This window comes from Pantherophis guttatus, chromosome 14 (assembly GCF_059756535.1).
Source record: "Pantherophis guttatus breed Tessera chromosome 14, ASM5975653v1, whole genome shotgun sequence".
NCBI classification, from domain to species: Eukaryota; Metazoa; Chordata; class Lepidosauria; order Squamata; family Colubridae; genus Pantherophis; species Pantherophis guttatus.
Window position 1 is genome coordinate 2,644,222 of NC_142076.1, and position 12,264 is coordinate 2,656,485.

At 45.8% G+C, this 12,264-nt stretch overlaps 1 protein-coding gene across 2 annotated transcripts in view; it reads left to right on the forward strand.

The window, feature by feature from the left end:
* Positions 1-4,930: 4,930 nt before the first annotated feature.
* The window catches only part of TNRC6A (trinucleotide repeat containing adaptor 6A), a 48,582-nt gene continuing 41,248 nt past the window's right edge, over positions 4,931-12,264 (forward strand). The window contains exons 1-2 of one of the 2 annotated variants that reach the window (XM_034420603.3): positions 4,931-5,107; positions 5,440-5,487. In XM_034420603.3, the coding sequence (XP_034276494.1) occupies positions 5,103-5,107; positions 5,440-5,487 (53 nt within the window). In that variant the 5' untranslated portion in view covers positions 4,931-5,102. The remainder of the gene's footprint in view (positions 5,108-5,439; positions 5,488-12,264) is intronic. The other variant, XM_034420604.3, reaches the window with a different exon arrangement.

A 12,264-nucleotide genomic window follows, 5' to 3' on the forward strand; every position in this document is an offset into this window, starting at 1 on the left:
CATCACATGTATTTGCTTACATATATATTTATTCCTTCAATAGGACAATATTTTTCAGCCACGGCACCATCATGAGATGGCATTTGCCATATTGGCTAGGGAATTTTGGGAGTTGAAGTCCACACATCTTGAAATTGTGAAGCCGGGAAAGCATGTCTATAAATTTATATGACTGACTATCAACATGCAACTCTGGGCATCTAATGATCAGTAAAGTAACAGGAACCACAAGAAGCAAGCTAAAGGGATGTTTTCACAGAGAGTGAAACTCCACAGGCTGCCCCAGCGCCTGGCTGAGAGCTTGGAGGAAGAGGCAGCCATGAGTGCCAGGAGGGGCCAGGGCAGTGGTGAAATCCAAATTTTTTAACTACCGGTTCTGTGGGCATGGCTTGGTGGGCATGGTGTGTATGGCAAGGAAAGGATACTGCAAAATCTCCATTCCCACCCCACTCCAGGGGAAGGATATTGCAAAATCTCCATTCCCAACCCACTCTAGGACCAGCCAGAGAAGGTATTTGCCAGTTCTCCAAATTACTCAAAATTTCTGCTACCGGTTCTCCAGAACCTGTCAGAACCTGCTGGATTTCACCCCTGGGCCAGGGCCACCTTAATTCTGGCCAGGGGTTGCTCCCCATTGGGCCTTATCTGAGAGGGGATGGAAATGGAATCAAGGAAGGAGTAAATTTGTGAAAGGCTTTTCAGTTCACCAATTGATTTTATCTGCTTATATTTGAATATCAATGACACCTGTAAATATGAAAATAGGCATTCAAGTACCTCTCCTAAAATGGTGCATTTTGTAATTACTTCTAAAGGGATTAGAATTACTGGAGAGCGTTTTTTATGATCAAACCCTTTTAATTCCTTGTATCAGACTTTTAACCTGGCATCTCCTAGAAGTATTGGAACAACGGCTTCCCAGATTCCCAGGTGTACTGGCCAATGCATCTAGGGAAAGCCAGGCTGTAAAACTTGGATTTCTAGGAATTTAGTCAATTGTGGCTTTGGAGGAATCACATTAATATTTAAATTAGGGTGCACATCACTGAGAAAAATGAAGCATTATTCTGAGTAAACACCTTTAATTTTTTTAAAAAAAGTTATTTCCTGCATTTCTGTTCCACTTTTCTGCTTTTCATCTTCACAGTGCCTCCATAAAGTTTGCTCATCCTTTAGCCTTAGAACCAGGCCTCAGTCCAGCTCAGCAGATGCCCTGGGCTGCTTCCACCCTCTGCCACCTGACAAAATGCATGGCCCCTCCCCCTCCTGTTTCCTACTATTGCTTTTCTCGTTCCACACTAGGGAGAGAATAAGCCATCCAGAAAGTTGAAGTGGAATAAGAGTCAAAGCAGAGCAGGCTCTCCGGTTTACTTTGACAAAAGCGCTGTTGTGGATCCACTGACTGAATAAAGGTCTCTTTCTTTTTTCTTTTTCTTTCTTTCTTTCTCTTTCTTTCTTCTTTCTCTTTCATTTTCTCCCTTCTTTCCTTCCTTTCTTCCTTTTCCTCAAACAAATGGGAATCCTCTCCTCCTGCTGCAAACAAACTGCCTGTCTTTTGAACACCAGAGGAAACTCTAAGCACAATTCATATTCCTATCAGTTCTTCCTAGGAACCGGGGAGTGATGCGTTTCATCAGAGAAACAGAAGCAGGCTTTGGACCTGCAGAGCAAACCTTGTTGGCTGCTGTTCACTGAATTAAAACAGATAAACCAACCTTAGCTTTGCAGGAACAAAGATGGTGTTTCCAGTTCACAAGCAGAGCATCAGGGCAAATACTTTCTTGGTGATTTTCCCCTACTATCTCATTCTCAGAGATATTCTTTACTGAAGGTTCTATTTAGGTGTCATGGCAAACCCTAACCCAGAAAATGGCTAATGTCAAGATTACTGTAATGCAGTTTGTGAGGCTTGATAAAACATCAAGCAAAAAAAAAAAAAAAAAAAAAATTGGCAACACTCAACAGCTGGCTTCTTTGCTCGACAATAAATGTGGAAACATCAGGTTGTGGCTTTAGTCTTCTCAACAGGAAGTCTCTGATTACAATATAGTTAGGAAACTATATTGAACAACTGTTGAACTTACCCTCTGCACAGATATAAGGCATGCAAGAAACGCTGAATAAACATCAGTCTGGCATTAAGGAGGAAGAAACTCAATATAACCCCACTTTCCTTGTTTGATGCAAGAAGAGGCAGAGAGAAACCTGGGCTTTCAAGGTACTATTATTAACACTAAAGTATAGTTCCATCTGACACCATGTTCTGGGGAATGATAGTAGGTTCCTCTGTAATATGTTACAGTTTTTTTTGTTCCAGGACATAGTTTAGTCCAAACCAATCTTAATAAACACAATCAATTCACCCCTTGTATCACTGAAATACCACAGGATGTTCAGATTGTTTCTTCCTTGTAATGAATGGGAAGAAGGCACTCCCTAGAGGTTTGGATTCAAAATGATTAATCAAAAATAAGCTAGCCAATCAAGGTCATGGGCAGAATCCAGCAAAGCCCTGAAAACTCAAACTCTGTGCAACTAATTTAGAGCAGGAAGTTTCCCCTCCCTCTCAAGTGTTTGCCTTCCATGCTCAGTTTGGCTCCTCCCAGATAAGAAATTGCACTCCAAACTGGAGAATTGGAAAATCAAATGGAACAGCTCCACCTTCTACCCCGTGGAAAGTTGATGAATTAAGGTCTCTCTTGCTCTCTCTTTGGCTTGTATTATAACCTTTTAACTTCTCAAATCAGTTTAATTTAACCTCTCATGCACCCCATCCAGTTTGCTAGCTGCTCTGCTTGTAGCCCACCTAGGGATTTTGGAGGTGGATTGATTGCAGCTGCAAAGGATCCTGGATGAAATGGACCTGGCACAAAAAAGCAGCAGGACTGGTTGTTCCTGTGGGTGACAGCAACGCAGTTCTTGTTCTGTTAGATTTCTCAACTGCTCACAGATAGCATCCTTCTAGAACTCATAACGGTTAGGAGTTGGCCACACAGTATTCCTCTCGTGGAAGTATAGGGCACACTGAAGGTTTATGTCATTGGCACATTTCAGAATATACTCTCCTGTGGTTGTGTTCTATTATAGTTCTGTTTTAATTGTATTTTGTGACTGTGACTGTGCACAGTCACTCATGCCCTCGTCACCTCTCACCTTGACTACTGCAACGCTCTCTACATCGGGCTCCCCTTGAGAAGCACCCGGAGGCTCCAGCTGGTCCAGAACGCAGCAGCGCGGGTAGTGACGGGAGCAGCATGGCGCTCCCATGTAACACCGCTCCTGCACGAGCTGCACTGGCTCCCGGTGGTCTTCCGGGTGCGCTTCAAGGTGTTGGTTATCACCTTTAAAGAGCTCCATGGCATAGGGCCTATCTTCGAGACCACCTGCTGCTACCGACGACCTCCCATCGACCCGTGCGCTCCCACAGAGAGGGCCTCCTCGGGGTGCCATCAGCCAAACAGTGCAGGCTGGTGACCCCCAGGGGGAGGGCCTTCTCTGTGGGGGCACCTACCCTCTGGAATCAGTTGCCCCCAGAGATAAGGAGAATCCAAGACCTCAGTGCCTTCCGTCGTGCCCTTAAAACCCATTTTTTCAAGCAAGCCAGGCTGACTTAAGAAATTTTTAAATGTTTTAATTGGTAATGAGTTTTAATTGGGCCAAATTTATATATCTTTTGTTTTTTTAATATTTGTACTGCATGTTTTTTAATTTTGGCCGTACACCGCCCTGAGTCCTCAGGGAGAAGGGCGGTATAGTAATTTAAAAATAAATAAATAAATAAATAAATGATGTTGATTGTTCGGATTTGTTATTTAACTGTGTGCATTGCCAAGTCACATATGATAGATCAGGGGACCCCAAACTTGGCAGCTTTAAGACTTGTGGACTTCAACTCCCAGAATTCTCCAGCCAGCATAGGATAGCTGGCTGGAGAATTCTGGGAGTTGAAGTCCACAAGTCTTAAAGCTGCCAAGTTTGGGGACTCCTGTGATAGATGAACAGGTATATAAATTAAATAAATATTGCAGTTGTCCCAGTCCTTCTTGAGTGGGCCAGTGCAGATAATAGAGGATTAGCAATTCAGTCTATGCTATGTGCATAAGGAAGGACTCATGGGACTCATTCTCATAACACCTGCATATCAGGTTGCTGGGGAATTCCTGTCACTTTATGGATGTCTCCCAAATAAGAATCCAAGGTAGAAACCCAGTTAGACGTTTCCATCCAGATCCAGGCAGGAGGTGATACGCAGGTCCCTAGAAAATGCCAAACGGCCAGCAACTGCAGGGGATAAAACAACACGGGATCCCAGCAAGGCTCTGCGGTTCTTTACACGCTCAGCTCAGATTTCTCTCTTAGCCCGGAAAGCGTCACATGGGAAGATTAAAGTTGCAAGTAAGGATTTATCCTGCTTGGGCGGCGGGGTTGGACTAGATGACCTACAAGGTCCCTTCCAACTCTTGTTAATCTGTTAAATTTCAGGCGAGCAATTCATACAGGGCGACAAGAGGCGTCCATCTTTCCGGCCCAGAGATGCCGCTGCTCTCGGCCGGGGCAGAACCGACTTCCAGACCCCCCAACCTCCCACCGCGCTGGGTGGGTAGGAGACTGCATCCCCCCGAAGCCCAGAGGGGCGACTCCGGGCTGCAACCAGGGACCCCCTCGGAGCCTAGCCCTCCCCTCGCCGGCTGCACAGGGCCACGAGTCATGGGCTCCGGCCCCTGGCTCCCCCGCAGGGCCCGGCAGCGGCGGCAGCCACCCTGCGGATTCGCCCCGACCCCGACCCCGACCCCGACCCAGACCCATCAAGGCCACTCCGGCGAGCAGCGCGAGGGCGCCATCTTGGGGGCGGGCCTTGCCACCGGAAGTCCTTCCCCGGCGGGGCGGGCCTTCCGGGGGCGGGACCGGCACTGGCGGGCCTCCTCCGAGAGGGAGGCTGGAAATGGCGGCTGGGCGCGGGGGCGCGAGGAGGCGGCCGAGGGCGGCGGCGGCGGCGCCCGCGGACGACGGCGGCGACCAGGCGAGCCTGCCGAGGGCCCCCAGCGGAGCGGCGCCGGGCCCGGGACCCCGCGCCTAGGAGGCCCGCCCCCCGCGCCAAGCACATGCGGTGAGAGCCCCGCAGCGCGCCCGCTCTGAGGAGGAGGAGGAGGCGGCGGCCGGCGGGAAGGGGAGCGCGAGGCCGGCGTCCTCTCCCTCTCCACCACCCCTCCGCGGTCGGCGGCCTTTGTCCCGGCGGGTCCCGCGGCGCCCCTCCCCCACCCCGAAGGCCGCCCCTCCCCCACCCTCCCAGGTGCGGCCCCGTCCGAGCATCCCCGGCCGGCCTTGAAGGGTGAGGAGGCCCCGCGGCGCTTCCCTCCGGAGGGCCCCCGGGAGGGTGGGGAGGCGTCTTCGGGGCTCTCTCGGCCTCCCTGACGGGATCTTTTTTTTCTTCCCTTGCAGAGTGTGGGAAGCCAAAGCGACCAAAGACGCCGAAAGGAAACCAAGCAGGTGAGGCGAAAGTTTTGGCGGGGCTGCGTCGTGTGGAGACCGGGTGGGGGGTGGGGGGGCGTTTTCTGCCGGCTTTTCTCCTCCGTCCCTTCGGCTCTTCCTGCCAGGCGTACTTTTTTCTTTGCCTACATGGAAAAAGGCCGCCGCAGGAATGAATGTCCGGTTTGTTTGTTTGCTCACCTGTTTTGTTTTTTTTTCCCTCTCTCCCTCCCTCCAACTTTTGTCCTGCCAAATAAGATTTCCCATCGGCTGCAAAGTCTTTTTTTTTTGTGCTGGCCTTGAGCTGGACACAAGCTGCATTTTGTGAAGGGAAGATGGGTTCCTTGTCTGTGGTCATATTGAGAGGCAAAAGGGCTCGTTCAAGCATCCGAGAGAATTTTGAAGCTGCCCTTCCAGACTGCAGGAGCCTTAGAAACTTGAGTATTTGTTTATAGCAGTGTTTCTCAACCTTGGTAGCTTGAAGATGGGTGGACTTCAACTCCCAGAATCCCCCAGCCAGCCCTGCACATTGCTCATATACGGTCTTCCATAATTGCTTTCTATTGAAAATCTAAAAGTTGGGAATGCATTTATATATCCTTCCAAGGTCGATAAAATGAGGACCCAGATTGGTTGGGGGCAATAGGCCGACTCTTAGAAAGGGCTGTAAAGCATTGTGAAGCGGTATATAAGTCTAAGTGCTATTGCTATATATATATATATATATATATATATATATATATATATATCAAATAGTTCAATCCTGAAAATCAGAATAGTAATCTCCCATCATCTGTAGAGGCTTATACCACATAGCAAAATGAATAACTTTTTAAAAGGTCTTCAACTTAATCCTTGTTGAAATTCTGATTCTTCTGATAATGGTAGTTGAGCTTCCTCTCCCTGTTATATTGTTATTTAGAATAGATTAAAAACCAGTGTTGTTTTCATCTTCCTAGTTTTCCTTGTGCTTTGGGTAGTCTGAAAAATAAGAATGATTCAGTAGTTTTAAAATCCAACAAAATGTTTACTGGGCAAAACAGAATTTTGGCAAGAACAGTAACACTTGCTAGCCAGATGTTTTCTATCTTTATTGGGACTAAATAAAAATGATTGGTTTCCCTCTTTGTAAATCTGTATTCCTGCTTTTAAAGAGAGCATTTATTCCTAATCCTGAAAATTATATCTATCAGAGGTCATAAGATAGATAGATAGATAGATAGATAGATAAAATAAATACTACCATTCTTTATATGAAAGAAATAATGTTTCCAGTTATGTTGAATCAGGCATAATGAGGATTCTGCCTGAAGAGTTGTTTGTATATATTCCTCACTCTGCAGAATATATAAAAGCATGAATTTGTTAAAGGCAACCTAAACACTTACCTTCAGTACTGAGCATAGTCATGAAGGGCTTGTGAAAAGCTACTGCAGCAGTAATGCTTCTGTTTATGTCTGCATGGTGTTTTTACTATGCTCCTCGGAATAAAAGCTAATCAATGGGAGTATTTTACCTTTTAGACTGGCCTGACTATTGTACAGGTTTTAGTACAGGTAGTCCTTGACTTTTATGACCACAATTGAGCCCAAGACAGTCACGTGAATTTTATGACCCTTTTACAAGCTTTCTTGCCTCAGTTGTTAAGCGAATCACTGGAGTTGATAATTGAGTAACCTGGTTGTTAAGTGAATCTGGCTTCCTCAGTGACTTTGCTTGTCAGATGGTCACAAAAGCTGATCACATCTCACACACACACCACTCCAGACACTGCAAATGTCATAAATATGTCTCACTTGCCAAGCAACTGAATTTTGATCATTGACTCACGGGGGAGGGGGGTTGGGGGGGGGCTGCTGTAGTCCTGAGTCACTTTTTTTCAGTGTTCTTGTGACTTCCAACACTCAGTAGATGAATGGTTGTAAGTCAAGAACTACCTCTACATGGGGGCTGAAATCCTCTAGTTCATATGCCATGTAGAAAAGCCTGAGTCAGAGAACAGTTGAACCTGTGGCTGTTAACATAGATATTTGTAAGGGGCAATATTTCCAGGAGCAGACTACCTTTTATATCATCTATAGCAGCAGCCCCCAACCTTTTGGGTGCCAGGGGCCTGTTTTGTGGAGGGTGTTTTTTCTGTGGACTGGGGTAGGGGGTCGGGGGAGGCATGGTTTAGAGTGCTGTCTGGATCCCAAGGGGCTTTGCTCACTTGTACAGCCCGGTTTCTGGCGAGCTATGGACCGGTACCTGGCTGCGGACCAGGGATTGGAGGATATCTGATCTATAGTATTCCAGTTCCTTTTGATAATGAATCTATACAGGCCTGGTGAACCAATGTGTGTAGGCAGAGTTGTACAGGAAAAGACAGTCTTTCTTTCCAGTCTTTGAAAGTTTGGCCTACAACAATCAGTAAAGGGGTCCATCAAGACTAAATCCACAATTTGAGAAATGTACTTACGTGGATGTTGCCAAATCTCTGCTACTGTACCCTCCTCTGTCACCCAAAAAGCTGGCTTCATTCAGTTGTGAATTATTTCAACAATCAACCAAAAACATGCAACTCTTTGTGCTTGGTATTTGCACCTCTGCCCATCCTGTCTTGTTGAGCACTAAGCAAAGGAAAACCGTGTCCCAAAGGATTGTTCCCTGTTGTGGCTTTGGGCGGTCTTTCATCTCTTTGCTTTAGCTAAACATGTCGTGTAGTTTTAATTGTACCTTTCTTAATGGGTATGTAACCTTTGCATATGTGATCCATGCACTTAACATTTACCAAATTTTGCCTAAGATTTCAAATTGTAGCTTTAACTTTTATAAATTGAATGAGACCTGAGGTTCAGGATGTTGTACCTTTACTGGAGAGAACCAGATCCATACCTACTCTCAGCCAGGAAACTTACCTTGGTGACTCTGGGTTAGAAATAATTTCTCACAAGGTAGTAGTAGTTGTGGAGCAAAATCAGAGAAAAGAGCTCCTGGAGGAAGAAAGGCAGGGTAAAAACCTAAGTAGTTGTTATTATCAATACAGATAGTCCTTGATTTAGGACCACAATTGAGCCAAAAATTTCTGTTGCTAAGTGAGACATTTGTTAAGTGAGTTTTGCCCCATTTTATGACCTTTCTTGCCAGGGTTGTTAAGTGAATCACTGCAATTGTTAAGTTAGTAACACAGTTGTTAAGTGAATCTGGCTTCCCCATTGACTTTGTTTGTCAGAAGGTCACAAAAGGGACACTGCAACCGTCATAAATGGGAGTCCGTTGCCAAGCGGCTGGATTTTGATGGCGTGACCATGGGGATGCCACAACAGTTGTAATTGTGTAAAACGATAATGTCTCTTTTTTTCAGTGCCATTGTAACTTCGAACGGTCAGTAAATGAACGGTTTCATAAGTCAAGGATTACCTGTAAAAACATAAGATCACACTGACTAGTTCAAGACAGCCTTTCTATTACCAGCATTCATAGGTCCTGTGTTAATGTTTTAAAGAACCTTCCTATCTTAGGTGACTGGTGGTCCCTGAGCAGACCTTCCCTCGTGGGATTGCATGAAACAAGCCAGATCTGGGTGGGAACAATGGGTACCAAGTTTGGGTATTTAGGATGCTGTCACCTAGCATACTATGTAATATTCTGAAGTTTGTGAATTAAATCCATTCTTACAAATGCATTAATTTTTCAACATTTCTATATACCTTGCCCAGGCAGCTAAGGTCCCAGTAAAATTTAGAAATATTACAATAATTATCTAAAAATCAAGAAAAGGTTAAAAAAAAAACCCACCCTCAAGGCCTTGGTAGTACAGTGGTTTAATGCACCCTGTAATTAACACAGCTGCCTGCAATTTCTGCAGGTTCGAATCTTACCAGGCTCAAGGTTGACTCAGCCATCCATCCTTTCTAAGGTAGGTTAAATGAGGACCCAGTTTGTGGGGGCAATAAGCTGACTTTGTATAAATATACAAAAGTATGAAGGCTATTGCTTAACGCATTGTAAGCCGCCCTGAGTCTCCGGAGAAGGGCGGCATATAAATCAAATTAAAAAAAAAAAGTGGATTAGGGGCAGGATGTACATTTTCATCCCCAAACAGCCTTTTAAAGCCCTTTTATTTCTCTGGACAGCCGATTTTACTGGGATGGGGCAGTTCTTGGAAAGGCCTGTTTCCAAGTCTCCCCTTGATCTGTTGATGAAGAGGAACCCAGAATATCCGCTTGTGCACAAATCAACCGGGAGACAATCTAAAACCATATAATTTTGTTGTTAAGATTTCAGCCCATCTAGTCTTTTGATTGTGGAAGGCAGAAACCTGAATAAGTAAATCTTTTAAGACTTCAAAAAGCAATAACAAGCACCTTGAATTGTATCTGGAAATAAACCAATAACCGGCCTCTAATACTGGTGAAGCAGAGCTATATCAATTCACAGATTGCTGTATTTTATACCAAATGTCCCCAGTACTTTTCAAGTCATTGAATGTTGAGGTAACAAGGGTGTGAGTGACTAGTGCCAGTTCTGAAGGCTGCCTACTCTCAGAAGGGGGCAGTTGCATGCCAGCTGTCTTAGATACACTGTCCATTAGCTCTTCCAGTAGGAGCTGTGAGTCAGGAAGACTCAAGTTCCAGACATTCTCCTTCATTGGGAATGCAGCCCAATGTAGAGTAGTTAGGAATGGCATGAACAGTTGTTTTTGACAAACAGTGGAGTGCATTTTCAGCAGGTTTTGTCCCATTCGTATCCTTTCAGTGTCCAAATGCTGCATTAGTACTACCACAGCATCTCTGCTTGGCCCAGGGTGAAGACTCGTAAAAGGATGTCATTTCCTTCTTGAAGATACTTTACCCCACCAGCAGCTGACCTTTTTCAACAGTTTCATCTGCATGTTAAATACCATGGAAGGCAGTGCTGAGCTATATAGTACCTTATGCTGGATAGCTAAGAGCTCAAGTAATATTGATTGTAATCCTCCATTTAGCGCAGTGTCCCTGAATCTTAACCCTTGTCGGCAGTCCAGAGGAATATCATTGTTTAATGATATTGAACAACTGCAGAGTGAGCCACGTTCCCTCCAGGTCCTGTCAGGACATCCAGCACTGCCCTCCCTGTCTGGGCCAAAGCCTAGCTAGGGGAGATCCAAATCTGTTTCCTTCAGAACTTCCTTCAGCCCAACCACTTCATCCAACCCCCTCCCCCCAAATTGGAAGGTTGGAAGTTGCATGTTGTGGATGGATTGAGAGATGCAGAGGCTCGCTACTGCCTTTTTCCAGACATTTTCCAATGTCTTCAAAAAGACATTGATCATCTCCCAAATCCAGGCTTCCTGGATAAGGCAGGTGGGGGCGTGGGCGTGAATCTGGTCCAAGAGATGGCTCAGCTCATGCAACCGAGGACCCTGTCCAATATTTGAGTTCACAAACCCAGCAGGATCCCAAATCACTGCAGAAGGTACTGCCTCAATTAGCTCATTTTCTTCTGCTCACAATATATGAGTGTTATAGGCCTCCTTTTTCCTCCTCAGTTCTTGTGGATGACTGTCTCTACATACCGGTAACCATAAATCCGATATAGGGTAATGCTGGGGAAAGAAATTAAAGAGCTTGTGGTGAGCTGGGGAAAGTGCTTAGCCTGGAGAGAGAGAGCTAAGGGGATTAACCACTGCTAATCGGCCCAAAGCAATTGGCTGAGGGGGAAATGGCTGCTGAGAAGGTTTCTGCTGCTGACAGGCTGCTGAGAAGGTTTCCTGGCTGTGGGTTCCCGCTTGCTGGCTCTGGCTCTTGCACGCCTCATTTTTATCCTTACAGCCTCTGCTGCAGATGTGCCATCCAAGACCCTGATTTCGCTCTCTTCTGCTTTTTCCAATTGGCTTATGGCCGCAGCTAGGTGAAGTTAAATAAGGGCATTGCTGCATCCTCTGGGGATTGTAGAAGTATGGGCCTCACCAATTCTGTTAAACATTTCTTCCTCTTTCGGAGGTGCATGTTTGCAACAGAGATGAAATCGGAATGAAAGGGCAGCAATTTAGGAGAAAGTTCTTGAAAGCGCTGGTGCCAGTTTTGAGGGAGGAGGAAGATGGGATGTTTGAAGAGACTTCAAGGTCCTTCCCGGTCTGAAACGTTTAAGTTGATGCTTCGCTTTTCTCATGTTTCCTTTTCAACCTGTTGCTCAGAGTTTGGCCTTGAGCTGTGCAGTTTGTGTAATTTCCCCTAACTAGATGCCCCCGCCCCCCCAAACATCAGTCTGTGTAAAGACCGAAAACCTTCAAGTTTCATTTTAACTACTGTTACTCACATAATCTAATAATACTTTGATTCTTTTAAAATACGTATCTAATTTAAATAATATTGATGTCCAACACAGAGTTCTGTCTACTTTTAATTTATTAAAATTGTAACCTACTGAAGTAGGAGTAGCTGAGGTGGAGTGACAGCATCTGGTCAGGAATTCAAAGGGGGCTCCACGGAGCTCCTGAAGGAAGTCCTCCAGCCCCCTTCAGTTCTCCACTAAGCCTGCTGCCAAACCCTTAATAGGGGAGGAGCTCTAAGGGCTGTGTCGTGTCTCCCCCCCCCCCCGGTTGATCCAGTAAGAAAAATATATGCCTCTGTTTATGCGCAACAAGGACTGTTTGGCCTTGCGGTCTAGAAACAGGGTGGTGGAATATCTTTAAACCAGTGGTCCCCAACCGTTTTGGCACCAAGGACCGGTTTCGTGAAAAACACTGGCCCTTGCCAGTGGACCCTCCTTTCTTTCAGAGGTCCCCAATTCCTATTTCTTTGCAAGTTCCGTCTGCCTCTTTGCAGACTTCTTATC